General features: G+C 36.1%; 1 protein-coding gene across 1 annotated transcript; it reads left to right on the top strand.

The window, feature by feature from the left end:
* Positions 1–1,908: 1,908 nt before the first annotated feature.
* On the top strand, positions 1,909–16,091 carry LOC132853721 (uncharacterized). The gene is made up of 9 exons (XM_060881658.1): positions 1,909–2,089; positions 5,407–5,877; positions 12,277–12,399; positions 12,559–12,714; positions 12,828–12,915; positions 13,049–13,224; positions 13,319–13,359; positions 13,773–14,790; positions 15,838–16,091. The coding sequence occupies exons 1-8, from the start codon at positions 1,909–1,911 to the stop codon at positions 13,830–13,832; spliced, it is 1,296 nt and encodes a 431-aa protein (XP_060737641.1). The 3' UTR covers positions 13,833–14,790; positions 15,838–16,091.

The raw sequence follows: 16,091 nt of genomic DNA, 5'->3' as shown, positions 1-16,091 counted from the left end.
CATCTCTGGTGACTCTGGGTACTTCTGTTTTTTTTTACTTTACAGTTTCAGTCTTATAAATATAGAATTGCAAGATGAACATTTACCATTGCTGAACATTTGAACATGTCAGCAAATGAGTTAGCCACATGTAGCACAGCTGTGAGGTCTCATCAGCAAATCAGCTTAACCAGAATCTGAGAGAGAGAAAGAGATGTACTGACTAAAGGAGGGTGAACTCCACCTACTGAAACTTGGTTCCTTTCCCAGTCTATAAAGCATTTTGTCTTGCCACTCTTGCACATAATTCACTAATAATGCAGGGCCATAATGCAGAACATATGAATAGGGGGTCATTTCATTTTCATGGGGGGCACACTTTTTATGATCTGAGAAACAGGGGCACTTCGGAATACCTCCCTGAAAATACTTTTTGCAGGTTGGGATGTCTGTTATTTAGGGGCATGTGGCTTTTATTTACATTTTATTTATAATTTTTTTTTTATGTATACCATGTATATATAACTCTGTGATTGAATTTATGAAGGAATTTATAAATGGGATGAATTACCTTGTACTGTAGCAATTTAATGACTCTGCTTTGTGTTTATGACTAAACACCTGTAGCCTTATTAACATACGGATTTGTCTTAGTACTAAACTTATAGGTTAATCGGCAAGGCTCACGTATATATGATCAAAATATTAATAAACATTATTAATACACATGAATGAAAGACTTTTTTATTGTTAAAGAGTGCAGGGGCAAAGTCAAGATCTTTTTATTTATTAATTCCCCTTGCCATAGAATATTATTCCACACGGGACTAAGAAAGCAGATTTCTTGCCTGCTTCTTTACTAATCAAATAAAATAAAAATACATTAGCTATTAAAATGACCCCTGGTTTGTAGACACTCACCGTTCACTTTATTAGGAACATCTGCACAACTGGACATTTATGGTGTTATCTAATCAGCAAAAAAATTCATTCAGATGCAGGTCAAGAACTTCAATTAATTTTCACATTGGAATTAATAATAAAAGAAAGTGTGCTTTCTGTGACTTTAACTGTGCTGTGATTGTTGGTCCCAGAAGGGCTGGTATAAGTATATAAGAAAATACTGGAGATAACTGCAAGAATGGGCAAATGGACCAGTGTTCCTAATAAAGTGTATGATGTTACATGTTTAAATATAAATTACATAATTTAGAGCTGCAGTCTTGTGCAGATAAATTCTAGTTTGCAAAGAATCAAACAGTATATGGACAAAAAAAATTATACATAGTATGTTCTGTTATACCATATAGATTTATTTTATAAGATTATTTTATATTCACTAAACGTTACAAAAACCTATACAATAGACTACATTATTAATACTTGACAGACATATTAAAGTAATTGTAGGGACCTGCATGTCACTTAGTGACAAATTTTCCTGGCCTGCCTAGACAAAGCTTCGACAGACCCACTAAGGAGTGCATCCTGTGTTTTGCACGAGTAAGCTGCTATCACGGCAGACAGTACAAATCAAGACTGGTCTTAACTTGGAGTGGGTTCCTTCGAAGCTTCGGCATCTTCAAAGGATCCTCTTCAAGTTCTTCTACCTAGTCTATTGTTTGAACTTTAGATGAAGGAGTCAGAAATAGACCTTCTTGTCTTGTCAAGGCTGGGAGCACAGTGAGAGTCATGTTTTTTGACTTCTCTAGTGTTTTTAACACCATCCAACCTGTGCCCCTGAGGGATAAGATGGTGAACATGGGAGTGGACCATCATCTGCCTGCCTGGATATTGGACTACCTCAGAGACCGACCACAGTATGTGAGGACTCTTGACTGTGAGTCTGACATGGTTGTCTGCAACACTGGAGCCCCGCAGGGAACGGTTCTGTCCCCGTTCCTCTTCATCGTCTAGACTGCAGACTTCATGTTCAGCTCAGCAAACTGTCAGCTGCAGAAGTTCTCTGATGACTCTGCCATCATCAGTTTGATCACAGATGATGATGACAGGGAGTACAGAGGACCGATCCAGAACTTTGTGGACTGGTGCCAGTGGAGCTGCCTCCAGTTAAATGTGGGGAAAACCAAAGAAATGGTGGTGGATTTCTGTAGGCACAAACAAACTTCATTATTACCACCAGTGAACATTCAGGGAAAGGACATTGTGAGAGTGGATGCTTACAAATACCTGGGTGTTCATCTGAACAGCAAACTGGACTGGACAGACAATACTGAGGCAATCTATAAGAACGGACTCTTTCTGCTGAGGAGACTAAGGTCTTTTGGAGTGAATCGGTGGTCGCCTCAGCCACATGGTATGCTGGTGCAGCAGCATCTCTACTGCAGAAAGGAATAGACTGGACAAGCTGATCAGGAAGGCCAGCTCAGTCCTGGGGATTCAGCTGGACAGTGTACAGGAGGTGGGAGAAAGGACGATGGTAGCAAAACCATCATTATTGCTGGAGAACGACTCTACGGTTTCATCTCTGAGCAGCTCCTTCAGTGACTTACTATTACATCCTAAGTGTCTGAAGGAGCGATACAAACGGTCATTTCTCCCTGCTGCTATTAGAATTTACAATCAAAGCTCCTCCCAGTGAACCAGTCACCATAATTACACAGTGGATACCTATTTAACTGCAATAATAACAATAACCAAGTATTTTAAACAACACGTGCAATAACAGAAATTTTAAAAACATGCAATATTACCTGTGTGCAATATGTCTGTTAACGTAACTACTTACTCGTGGTGTCTTTTTTCTTCTCTTTTTCTTCTTTGTATTTATACATTGTGTTTTTTTATATATTTGCATATATATATTTTATATATATATATCTTTCTCTCTGCTGCTGTAACTGAGAAATATGAATAAAGGTTCTCTTATCTTATCTTATCTTATCTTATCTTATCTTATCTTATCTTTTCTTATCTTATCTTTTCAGGGTCCTCACAATGGAAGGCCTTGTTTTTATAGTTTTTACAGTGATTTTTAACAGGTTAAAGCAATGTAATACAAATAAGTAAATGTAATATATGTAAAGAAAATAAAATAAAATTACAAATAAAATCTCCTTCAAATAATCAAACAATTCTAGCATAAGTAAAAGTAATTAAAATGCAAAGATAGTAACAAACAAAGAAACACTAAAGTGTTAGACTGCATTTGTTCTCTGATGCACAATACTTAAGCAATACAAATGTAGTACAATAACTAAGCATAATCTTGCCTATAGTAGAATGAACACCCGCTATTCAATACAACACGCTTTATATACTATTTTTATTTTTTTTTTAGAACTGGGCACTTGCCTTGCATTTACCTGCCACTGTCCAGGACAGTGCACATGCTCTTGCATAAGAATGATAGGCCCCAGTGTATATTAGGAAATCATTTGGTTACATGTCATTTTGTGATTATATGGAACAGCTTGTTCTATTTTCTTCTAGCCACATTCAACATTTAAATATATATTTCAATTATAGAAAATGGATACATATAAATGTAAATAAAAGCGATCAAAGCTCTCTTGAACTTCTGATAAATAAAACTTATTATCGCATAAATCGCATTTAGTCTTAATCTTCTTCCAGCTGTTCCTCTGCAATCTTGCAGTAGCAAGTCAAGTCAAGTCAAGAAGCTTTTATTGTCATTTCAACCATATATAGCTGTTGCAGTACACAGTAAAATGAGACAGCATTTTTCCAGGATCATGGTGCTACATAAAACAAAGACAGGGCTAAGGAATTGTAAGTGGTCTTAGCCACATAAAGTGCAATAACCAAGTATTTTAAACAACACGTGCAATAACAGAAATTTTAAAAACATGCAATATTACCTGTGTGCAATATGTCTGTTAACGTAACTACTTACTCGTGGTGTCTTTTTTCTTCTCTTTTTCTTCTTTGTATTTATACATTGTGTTTTTTTATTATCTTATTATCTTAAACTTATTATCGCATAAATCGCATTTAGTCTTAATCTTCTTCCAGCTGTTCCTCTGCAATCTTGCAGTAGCAAGTCAAGTCAAGTCAAGAAGCTTTTATTGTCATTTCAACCATATATAGCTGTTGCAGTACACAGTAAAATGAGACAGCATTTTTCCAGGATCATGGTGCTACATAAAACAAAGACAGGGCTAAGGAATTGTAAGTGGTCTTAGCCACTGTGCAATCTGGTGCAAACAGTGCAGGACAAGACAGACAAGACAATGCAGACAAAAAGTTACAAAACAATACAAAAAGTACAAAAAATACAATACACAAAAGACAATAAACATTAATGGCAGTTGGAATCATAATTTTATTTAATTCATAATCAATTGTTTCATTTCTGTAACCAAGTTTTCTACTTTCAGAAGTTTACAGTATTAGCAAACATCTGTTGCGTTTTTTCCTCTTTCCTTTCCCGTTTAGCTTCTCTATGCCTCTTCCTTTTTGCATTTCTCATTTGTTTTTGTTCACTTTGCTTTTGGACAGGAGTGTCTCATAAATTGTATCTGGGTTGAGGTTTAGCTTTGGGTGGAGGGGAATTCATCAATGCTACAATTCCATTCTCACTATTCTTACAACAATATTGAATATGCACAATAGTATATACCAGAAACAGTGTGACAGTTTGTAATGTGTGCAAAGTAAACAACATGGTTAAGAGTGATGTTTCTTTTAAAGTCGTTGCTGAGAGTGTAAGGTGCAATTGTCCAAGTCACAGTGAATGTGCAATCAGCAAAAAACAGCTGCAGTGTATTCTTTGTACGCATTGTTTTTCAAAACAGTGAAAGTTTCTTGTAGGCAATTTAGATAATCAAGTGCTAATGTTACTGCGAGAAGCCTGTGATTAATGTGATATCATTGTATGACCATGCTTCCATACTTATGCATGACCAATTCATCATGAGTTTCAGACTGGTATGGATATGCATTCAGTCTGCTGTACTATGGGATGCAACAACTGAGAATTTGGATACCACCAAAACCCTCCAGTCTTTGTAAAGTGCACTGTTATATTCGCTAGGCTGGCTGGCTAGTTACAGTGAGGGGAAAATTTATTTAATCCCCTGCTGATTTTGTATGTTTTAATGGTAGGTTTATTTTAACAGTGAGAGACAGAAATAACAACAAAGAAATCCAAAAAATGCAGCTCAAAAAAGTTATAAATTGATTTGGGTTTTAATGAATGAAATAAATATTTGACCCCCTATCAATTAGCAAGATTTCTGGCTCCCAAGTGTCTTTTATACAGGTAATAATAATAATAATAATAATAATAATAATAATGCATTTTATTTCATGGCACCTTTCAGAACACCCAAGGTCACCTTACAAGCAATATACAGTTCACTGCATAAAACAAAACGTACAACAAACAAACAGCATATACATATAAAGTGCATAAACAGCATAACAGCATTATAAAGTTTGCAGACGACACCACAGTGGTAGGCCTGATTGAAGGTAACGACGAGACGGCTTACAGGGAGGAGATCCAGCACCTAGTAGCATGGTGTGATGACAATAACCTGGAACTTAACACCAAAAAGACCAAGGAGGTCATTGTGGATTTCAGACGTGCTGGCAATCACACTCATCCTCCAATTCACATCAACAGAACTGCTGCTGAGCGTGTACCCAGCTTCAAGTTCCTTGGAATACACATCGCTGAGGACCTCTCCTGGTCTCTGAACTCTTCCATCCTGATCAGAAAGGCACAACAGTGCCTATATTTTCTGAGGAGACTTAAAAAGTCCCGTCTGTGCTACAGGATACTGGAGAACTTTTACCGCTGTACCATTGAGAGTATCCTCACAAACTGCATCTCAGTGTGGTACAGCAGCTGCACAGCTTCAGGCCGTAAAGCCCTTCAGAGGGTGGTGAAAACTGCCCAACAAATCATCGGTATTGAATACCCACCTTAGAGAACATTTTCAAAAAACGCTGTTTGCAAAGGGCATCATCAAAAATCCCTCTCACCCCAACCACGGACTGTTTACACTTCTCCCATCGGGCAGCCGCTACCGTTGTCTCAAAGCCAGAACAAATAGACTGAAAAATAGCTTCTTTCCCATGGCTAACAAAAGTACCTAAAGTATTTGAAGTACCATTACTATGCATGATTAGTGGTTCTGTTATACGGGGGTTTATTCTATTTTCTAGTCGCTGCTCTTCGCGCTCTGACCATGCATGCGCACGGACGGGCGCGTGGATTTTTGTCCAGAACAGAACCATACCGCCAACACTAACTGTATGCATATCATCTAATAAATTCTCTTTTGACAAAGTGGTCCTGACAGAACTGAAATTCTCTTAACTTAACTGAACTTAATTGCTACAATTTGCTAGTAACAGTGTTTAGCTCAGGAGTTACTGACTCAGGAAACTTGAATCTGTGAATATGCGGCCAACTTCCCGCTCCTTCTCTCCAGAGCTGGAAAGCTGATCCTATATTAACACGGGTCCTACTTCTTGCCTTACTGTAAGCCTTTCTTCGCTTTCTTTCTTTGTTTTTATCCTCCATGTCAATGTTAAAACTGCTTTCTGCTAATGTCACACATGCGCACTGAACAGTCTCTCCGCCCCTTATTGACAAGACCCGCCCCTTTCTGCTCATAGGTTACACGTTTGTTTTGATTTTTGTTTTGTTTGGTGGCCCAACGCAGTTTTCTGAAGCATTTCACAAATATCGGAGACCCTACCTTTAAATGAGATTCTAAAATTGGCTGCTACTCAGGACATAATGCCCGATATTGATGCACTTGTTCAGGCTAAAAAATGGCAAGTTTTAGGGGCAAATTGATAAAATATTGTGTACTTTAAAAACATACATACTTACATACTTACGTATAAATTAACAGTTTTTACAAAGATTTTCTTCAGATTTGCTTCCCAGATTTGTTGGATTTTAAACAGTTTCTATATTTTGATGTTTGATTTATGTTAACATGCAGGACAGTGTTATTAAGTTCCACAAATCTGTGACTAAATGTTTTGCGCCATTGTACAATAACGGTGTTCACTTTTTATGCATAATGAACTTAAATGTTAAACTGGGTAAAAGTGTTGTTGAAATTGCACATACTACTTAGGTTGTTTATAATATATTTTTGTAAAAGGACAATTCATTTAATATAAAGATTTTTATAATTTACTTCTTCTGTGCACTAATACAAAGAAAAAAAGTGGACTTATTGTTAGTTCTATGTAATTTTGCTATGAGTTTACTGGTCGGGCCCCTTCGAGATCCTTTTAAGCTGTATCCGGCCCCCAGACCAAAATTAGTTTGACACCCCTGGTCTAATGTTTGTGAGCTCTTGCTCCTGTGGATCACAAAACTGTTTTCCATGGTCATCTTCCATGGTCAACTGGAGAAGCCCCATGATCACCCCACGTCTCCTTTCTAAGACAAGAAGATAGAAATAAAAGATGTAAAGATACCACTAAAGGAAATAAAATCTTCTCTAGTGTTAGCCAAATTTATCAAAGTATATAATTATTTATACTTACTAAATAAAATAACAGATCATTTTGTTTTAAATACACATTCTGCATTCTATATCTCATATTTGCACATTTTTTTCCTTCAGGAGTACAGAACATTTCCCAACTGTAACAGGTAACGTCTGTTCCTATTGCCTCTTACCTGTGCTTTGGTGACGGAAATTTGTTCTTGTAAAAAGAAAAGAAAAGAAAAGAAAACATTTTTTAAATTACAAATGTTATCAAAGTTTCCAATTTAATAATAAAACATTTAAAAGACAAATTAAACACCATTCTTATATTAATATGAAACTTACCCAAGTTGGCATTTCTTTCGCATTTTAAAAATAGCAATAAGTAATCCAGCCAAAACTACCACAATAACTAGGGAGACTCCAGCTATTAGAGCTACTGGAAGTTTTTTTCACATTCAACATCCAAAGAATTTGTTATTTCTGTAAGTCCAAAATCTTCATACCTGTCAAAGTAAAGAGAGATGTGTGATGTACCTTGGCACATTTTAGCTGGAAAAGGTGAACAGTTTTGTCGCCAAACAAGTTGGCCAAGTTGTGTTCACATCATATATTTAGTTTTTAATTTTTCTCGATTTCTATTTGTAAATTTGCACCCTATTTTGAGCAAAAAGTAACATTCGGTTTTTTAATCCTTAGAGTTTAGTGTAAGATAAAAATCAGTGAGCTCTTGAAGTTAAGTCAAGAAGCCTTTATTGTCATTTCAACCATATATTGTCACGGCGCGAGGGTAAAAACGGCCCCAAATGCACGACAACTTAACAGAACAGGGTTTATTAACTTAAAAACCACGAAACAGGACAAAGACGAACCAGACGAAGGCAACAGAGGATTCCGCGCTGCACAAGGCAACGCGGCTCAACTAAATAATACAAATAATTAACAGACATGAAGGACAGGTGTGCAGAGGCGGGGAGGAAACGACAAGGGCGGGGCAGACACGTGAACACCAAACATAAACAAAAAGGCACATGGACAAAGTCCGGGCAGAGTCCTGGCATATATAGCTGTTGCAATACACAGTGAAATGAGACAACATTTCTCCAGGATTATGGTGCTACATAAAACAAAGACAGAGCTATAAGGACTTAGTAAGTAGTCCTAGATACATAAAGTGCATCTGTGCAACCTGGTGTAAACAGTGCAGGACAAGACAGACAAGACAAAAATTTACAAGACAATACAAAAAAGACTATACACAAAAGACAATAAATAGAAAACGCTGACCAGTGTAAATACTGTACAGTATGTTCAACAATATTGCATGCATTAATACTAGAATGAACATAGTGTTATAGCAGCAGGTCCCTGAGATAGTGTAAAGAATTGTGCAAACGACTGAAATGTGAGCATGTGCAAAGGGCAAAAAAGTGTGCAAAAACAGCATGTAAACAGGTTGATGGATGTAAACAGCATGTAAACAGGTTGGAAGTGTGTCTATTTGGTGTAGGTCTGTGCAGTCCATATAGTTGATGTGCGTGTGCATGTTGTGCTCAAAACAGTTCAGTTTCAGTTATTCAGTGTGCTTTCAATTTTGGTTAAATATGTCCTGTGGTGGCAGAGGAATTTGGGTTTTTTTGTGTTCAAATTTTTTTTTTTTAAATCGATTTGGCCTCTTATGATGTTTGTGCTGTATACTGTGTGTAATACAAGCTTGCAGGGAGGACTGCATCCATTCATTTGTCTGTTCAGTTGATGAGTATGGATTTGTCCTGCATTTATTTCAGTGTGCAGACATGCAGGGTGTGTTATATACAGACCTTTTGAATGTGTATTTAACAAATTCAGTCATATAGACAGACAAGTTTAGAACAACCCCCTTCTCTATTGTAACTTGTAGTAGAAAAGAAGCTTATGCCATAAATTAATTTATTTAATCTTACATCCTTTGATGTAAATCTGTGCTATAAAATAAAATTTGAAAGTCATTGTCAAGCTAGGACAGATAAGAATCAATGGTTTTCCACCATCCGATACACGCATATTTTATAAAGAATGTTATCAGACCTTCACCCATAAACTATTAATGCACAAAAGTGTCCTGGTGTAAACAAAGTGCATTTGATATACTACAACAAAATATGTGCGGAACCCTGTATTCCTGCTATGAAAAAGTTATTACTCTCCCTATTGAGATATTGAATATTGATCTAACAGTTTTTATACTGTTATGATCCTCACAAATATTTGATGCCTTTCAATTTTCTACTATTTTCCTAGAATGGAGTCAACTACATGTAGATCACCTAGGTCATGCATATGGAACCTAAGGAGTGGTGCTGGAAAGCTAGCAGTCTAACTACAAGATGGAACAGTGAGAACCCAAATGCAATGAACCGGCACACAAGGTGGCGCTGTGCAACTTTATGCTTCTAACACTCGCTTGTGACACAGAAGAAGAAATCTCATCTCTTAATGCATGCATTTATGCAAAAAGTCGTGTTTACTGTAAACTTGTATTTTTTGGTTTCTGTATTTTTAAACCATTACAACGATTGATGTATTTTATTGTTGGAGCCATCTGAATGAGAGAGAGAGAGAGAGAGAGAGAGAGAGAGAGAGAGAGAGTACACAAACATTCATATACTCACTAATGCACACATGCACTTTCCTACATTGTATCCTGTTCTTTTTATTCTCAGGGTTCTTTTTTTATTAGTTTCATCAATGGTGTTTCCTTTTGACTTATATGTACATTTGTTTATTATTTTATTTATTATTACTTGTTTCATGTAATTATAAAGATTTCTAATCTGTTCTCAAAGTCTGTGCGTAAAAGTAAGCTCCTGCAATTCAAATTTAAACACTTAAAAAGTTTAAAATTGCCAATAAAGAAGTTTCCTACTTCAAGAAGGCAACTGAATGGACTTGAACGAAGGACTTGAAGGAAGAACGAAATTTTGTAATTTGTTTACATTTTTTATTAAAAGTACTAAAATTACATCATTGTGTTTCTCTGTTGTTCATAGCATTCATAAAGTATTAGACATGACACCTATTATTAGACCAGTGGGACAGAAAGCTCTGGAAAATTGTATTCCTTTAGTACAGTGATCTTGAGATGTTTTAGAGCAAGTACCATCCATGTTCAAACCCAAAAGGACCAAAAAGTCATCTGACAATTGTTCATAAAAAAAAGAATGAAAAAAAAGTCGGTATCTTTAAAATTCATATAAATTCGGTTAAACAATAAACCCAACATATTAACATATATTTTGCAAAAAAAATATATATATTTGGTATAATAAACCTTATTTATATACAAAAATGCCTCATTTTTGTGTGTGTGTGTGTGTGTGTGAGAGAGAGAGATCAGATTTTGCACGTTCGCCTCACACCTCCAGGGTTGGGGGTTCGATTCCCGCCTCTGCCTTGTGTGTGGAGTTTGCATGTTCTCCCCGTGCCTCGGGGGTTTCCTCCAGGTACTCTGGTTTCCTCCCCCGGTCCAAAGACATGCATGGTAGGTTGATTGGCATCTCTGGAAAATTGTCCATAGTGTGTGATTGCGTGAGTGAATGAAAGTGTGTGTGTGTGTGCCCTGTGATGGGTTGGCACTCCGTCCAGGGTGTATCCTGCCTTGATGCCCGATGATGCCTGAGATAGGCACAGGCTCCCCGTGACCCGAGGTAGTTCGGATAAGCGGTAGAAAATGAATGAATGAATGTATGATTGTAGATATGTATAATGTTCTCTCATTATATAAAAGTAGGGCTACATTTCAAAATAAGAGAAAAATAAAATGTGAAAATTGTGTATGTTTAAATAAAGTGCTTAACTTTCCCCTTTATATCCCAGTGAGAGAACTGAGCTCTAGCTTGGCTTGGGTTAGGGTTAGGGTTAAACCTGGGCTTGAATGGAGTCAGGGCCGTTCTCATACACATGTGGAGGTACTCATTAGTGACCCTGGAACAGTATTTAGTTTTGATTCTGTTCATTGTAGAGAAAGCTGCCTCGCAGTTGTATGTAGAGCCAAACATGGTCAGGATGTATCGGGCTACTTCCCTCAGAAGTCGCTGTCTTCAGATTTGAGTGGATATGTTTGTTCAAAACCTTTATGTTTTGTCTCATAATGGCGTTTCTCATTGCCACTTTTAATAAGTGCCACGGTTTCTGAACATATGAGACACACTAGTTTAGTGTGAAGTGGGAAGTGTGAACAGAAATGAGTCTGTCCATTCTGGATTAAATGCTCTATTTTCGCTGTCCACCTTTCTTTTTTTTTCGTCATTTGTTCTTTTTCTCCCTTTCTCCGTCTCACTCGTCTGTTTCTCTCCCTTTTTTTCTACATGTATCGCTATCTTTCTTCCATGTGTAACTTTACTCTAATTCTCTCTCATATCTTGCACTGTTGGGTCGCAGTGTTTACTTCATGAATGCACAGACTTGATTGGCTGAGTGGTATCACGTGGGATGGCATAACTCGCATCCAATTGGTCTGTGCGTTTCCACTACCACTACCGTAAAGATTGCAAAAGCTGCTCCGGTTAAAATAAAAGTGCCCCGTCAAGTTTTACATCATAGCCATTTGTTTTGGCTGTAGGTCCGGGTCCGGATTGGACAGCTTCTTGGTCCAGGCCCGGACCGCGGTCCGCCTGTTAGTGACCTATGGATTAGAGGATTAAACAGGGTTAGAGATTTTACCCAAAATGAGACATTATGAAGTCCTACTTAAAACAGTAAGTGTCCAATGAGATTCCACAATTAATCATTTAGTCAGGATTCCTTAATAATTTAAGTTAAAGATTTATTAAAGCATTAGTCTGACATGTTCAACATTCATATCTTTCAGGAAGCCATGTTTATAGGCATTGCACAGAATTTGTCAGCACAACCTGTGTGCCTTGTGTTGACTCTTTCACTTCTGAGCCAACTGATCTTCTACAATGCTTTAGCTGTGCAGTGTGTGATTCTGGTAAGTTTGTCTTTTTGTAAGAAATATGCATTCTTACAGATTTTATACAATTTTTATACACATTAAAACAATGTTTATTACTATGTGCTTTTAATATAATAAAAAAAGGCATCAAAATGTTCCATTTCATTGATCTGTGCATTATCTGTACCTGTACAGGGCAAGGCTTACAAGTAAAAACAGCCTGCACAAGAATTTCAGATACAGTTTGTGAGCCACTAGAGGGATTGTACTGTACTAATTATGAGAAGGGTAGTTGTACACAGGCTGTGGAACACACACAATGTAGCCCTGGACAATATATAAAGCAGAAAGGTTGGTATAATATATCTGCTATGTACTGTAATCATTCCCAGTTGCACAATGAAACTAATTAGGCAAATGTTAGGATTTTGTATTGTTTCTCAGCAGATTTCATCTCTTTACAGGAACAGCACGTGAAGATGCCGAATGTGCTGAATGTAAAAATGGTACCTACTCTGATGGCTCACTTGAAATGTGCAAACTACATACAAAGTGAGTGTTTACTTGACTAAACTGCTGATACAACAGAATGTATGCAATGTATTGACAAAATGTATACCACAGAATATACTCTAGAAACCTGTTGAATAATGATGAATAATGATGTCTGGATTCTTTTGGACAGGTGTGAAGATTTAGGACTTGAAGCAATTAAACCAGGAACAATGATATCTGATGTTGAGTGTGGAAATAAAATCAATTTAGTGGCCCTTATAGTTGGAATCATAGTTTTCATTGCAGTTGTGGCTGTTGTAGTAGTTCTTTTTGTCAAAATTAGACATGAGTTTAGCCGACGTTCAGGTAAGTGTTTCAAACTAATTTTACAAAATAGATTACATTATAAGAAAATGCTGATTAAAAAACTATTTTTCTAAAAACTGTCCTTTTTAAACAGATTGGAATGCTGAGAAGGAACGAGGTACAAAAACTGAACTTGTAAGTATAAATATTCATGCAAATGTTAATGCAAATATAATGAACCAGTTATGCAAGAAGATTAATTCTAGAATGAACATTTGACAAAAGATTCTAAGATTATTAAATATTTTCTCTGTTTATAAATGTATGTTAATATATGAACATATGTTAATTTTTTCATATATGTATAGAAAAGTGATTTTAATTTTGTTTTTCCCATCCAAGAAAATACCCACTCCATAGACAGTATATCTATAATAAAAGGGGTAAGAGTCATGCTAGGAAGTCTTTTTTATTAGAAATGTAAAAATAAATATGTTTTTTATTAATTGTTTGATTCTTTAAATAATTCTGTATTTTATAATGTGTTTTAAAGAGAGATGCTGACTACTATTTTATAGCAAGAACTAAAATATAATTTTCATTTTTAGAACTTACAGAACAGAAGATCAGGACACGAGGTGAACATGCTGTCCTCTCTGGGGATCTAGACATCAGTCATAATAAAGGAAGAAAAATGCAATGCAAAGCCTTCTTTTAGGGACTGGAATGACTTGGTGAATGGCTGCATTACTGCTGGACATCACTGCATTCATCTGTAACTGGTGTCTGATCAGAAGAGTCACTTCCTTGTCTGAAGACCCGCCTCTTCAATAATCACGATGAACCCAATACTAATTTCTCTCTATGAGGGTTTTAGCTTGATGGAGGACTTATTATTGTAGTGAGACAATGAGAACACTCTGAATTCTTGACTTGTTTGTATTTGGAGGAATTTCACAGAGACAAAATTTTATATTGTACTTAACTCTAGGACATAGGCTGCTGGAGAAAACAGGAAAAATAGTGCTTTGAAATTCTGCTTGCTATCAAAATTTCACAAGAAGTTATTCAAAAGGGATAATTGTGCATGTGCATATATTTATTTTTATTTGTTAACTTACAGAGAAAAAAGTTGACAGCCACTCAAACACATTTTTGCTATTCATAGCTGTTAAGAGGAACTGTGACGGTCAAGGCAAGATCCGGAAGCCAGTCTGAGACAGACCTTCGTACTAATACTCTGACCAAAAAAGGCAAAAAACAAACAAACCAAAAAATCCTGCTTCCTTCTATTGTGTTGCACAAATACAGCATGATCTACATGCAGGATTAATAATAAAAAGTCTTATAAGTCAAATGTATTTTGGAAATTGTTCTGTAGACTCGCTAAGTAAAAATACTTTGCCCGAAATCACCAAAAGTATTTTAGCCATTTGCAGCGTCCACTCCTTTAAATGAGAAAAAACTGAAGGAGGCGCCGTTAATGTTTACGAAACAGAAAGCCCACGACACTGCTGAACAGACGGACTTTATGTTACTAAACGACAGCTTTTTAAAAACAAATTACAAGAAACACGACGTCAGTAGCAGCTTTTCTTCATTAATTTCTAAGGAGACGACAAAACTGTAAGAACCTAATTTACTAGTAACTGACAGTGTATTTGTGTTTAAAGATTACAATAACGTGTCTTATTTATATTATATGATGACAGGTAAAACATTTTGCCAAAATCTTTAAAACATTATTAAAACTCACTTAATGATAAATATTGCCTCTATATTACAAAACATTAAAGGCACGTGCATGTTTTTGTGTCTGCATATCTTTTTCTCTTAGATCACCTCAGATAACACAATACAAAAGCTTAGCTATGATAGAGTTGAATGGTAAATACTGTAGTTAAAACAAGTAGTTAAACATGAACAATGCCTAGATTTGAAGTTAGTTTTGAAGACTTTGTATGCTTTGTATTAGAAACGCCTATAGAATACAAAGGTCAAAGGTTTTTGTTGGTTTATTTGTTTGCTTTTTTATCCAAGATCAAGGCAAACAGTATTCAAAAGTAATAAATATAAGGCTTAGTATGGCAGCTAAAAAGTCAGAGCTGAATGAATATTTTGTGAAGATGTAGTGAGAGTGCTTGTGTGTGTGTATGTGTGTGTTAAGGTGACTGAGTAGAGAAGTGCAAACAGGAACAGGTGACGGTGTTTATGTTGGCAGATTAGTCCAAGGTGTTAATGCTTGTAGGCTGAGGTGCATTATGGGAATTGGAGTTCAGTGCATGTTCTGGCATAACAAATGAAAGGCTTATAAAGTGCTTGGTTAGCAACATTGATTGATTTTTATATTATGGTACTTATGGTACTTTATATTATGGAGTTTTCTGTTGGTTAATACAGTTTGCATCGACCATATGATACTCTTAATAGCTAAAATAAATAATATCTAAAAGTCTAAAGCAAAATTAAATACATTTAATGGTATATAATTTCTTTTCTACTTTTCACATTGAGCTTTTGCCTTTGTGTAAGTAAAAGTAAAACTGGTGCATTTTTTCTTCAGACCAATTGTTTATACATGTTCTGGATTCTTTGCTGGAAATTGAAGACAGTGCTGTTTTACATGACATTATTCCTTTCTATAGTCTGAAATTTCTACTTTTTATTTTTCAGATTCTTCTCCGAAGAGTTTTTTTTTTCCTCAAATTCTAACTCTGAATGCTTGTCAAAAATCCAGAAATTCTAAAGCAGCTGTAAAATGATCCATAAGCAGCATCAACAAATCTCTGCAGAACTGAAATTTCTAAATAAACCAGAATATGTCTGCCTTCATTAAGAAACAGAAACGACTGCAGAAATGGCCATGAGGTCTGGGGAGGAAACGTTCATTTCTTCTTTTTGAGAAGTCTCATCAGCACTTTCATGAT

This window comes from Tachysurus vachellii, chromosome 11 (assembly GCF_030014155.1).
Source record: "Tachysurus vachellii isolate PV-2020 chromosome 11, HZAU_Pvac_v1, whole genome shotgun sequence".
In the NCBI taxonomy this organism is placed as follows: Eukaryota; Metazoa; Chordata; class Actinopteri; order Siluriformes; family Bagridae; genus Tachysurus; species Tachysurus vachellii.
The sequence above is the reverse complement of the archived record's forward strand: the minus strand, read 5'-3'. Positions and strand labels throughout refer to the sequence as shown.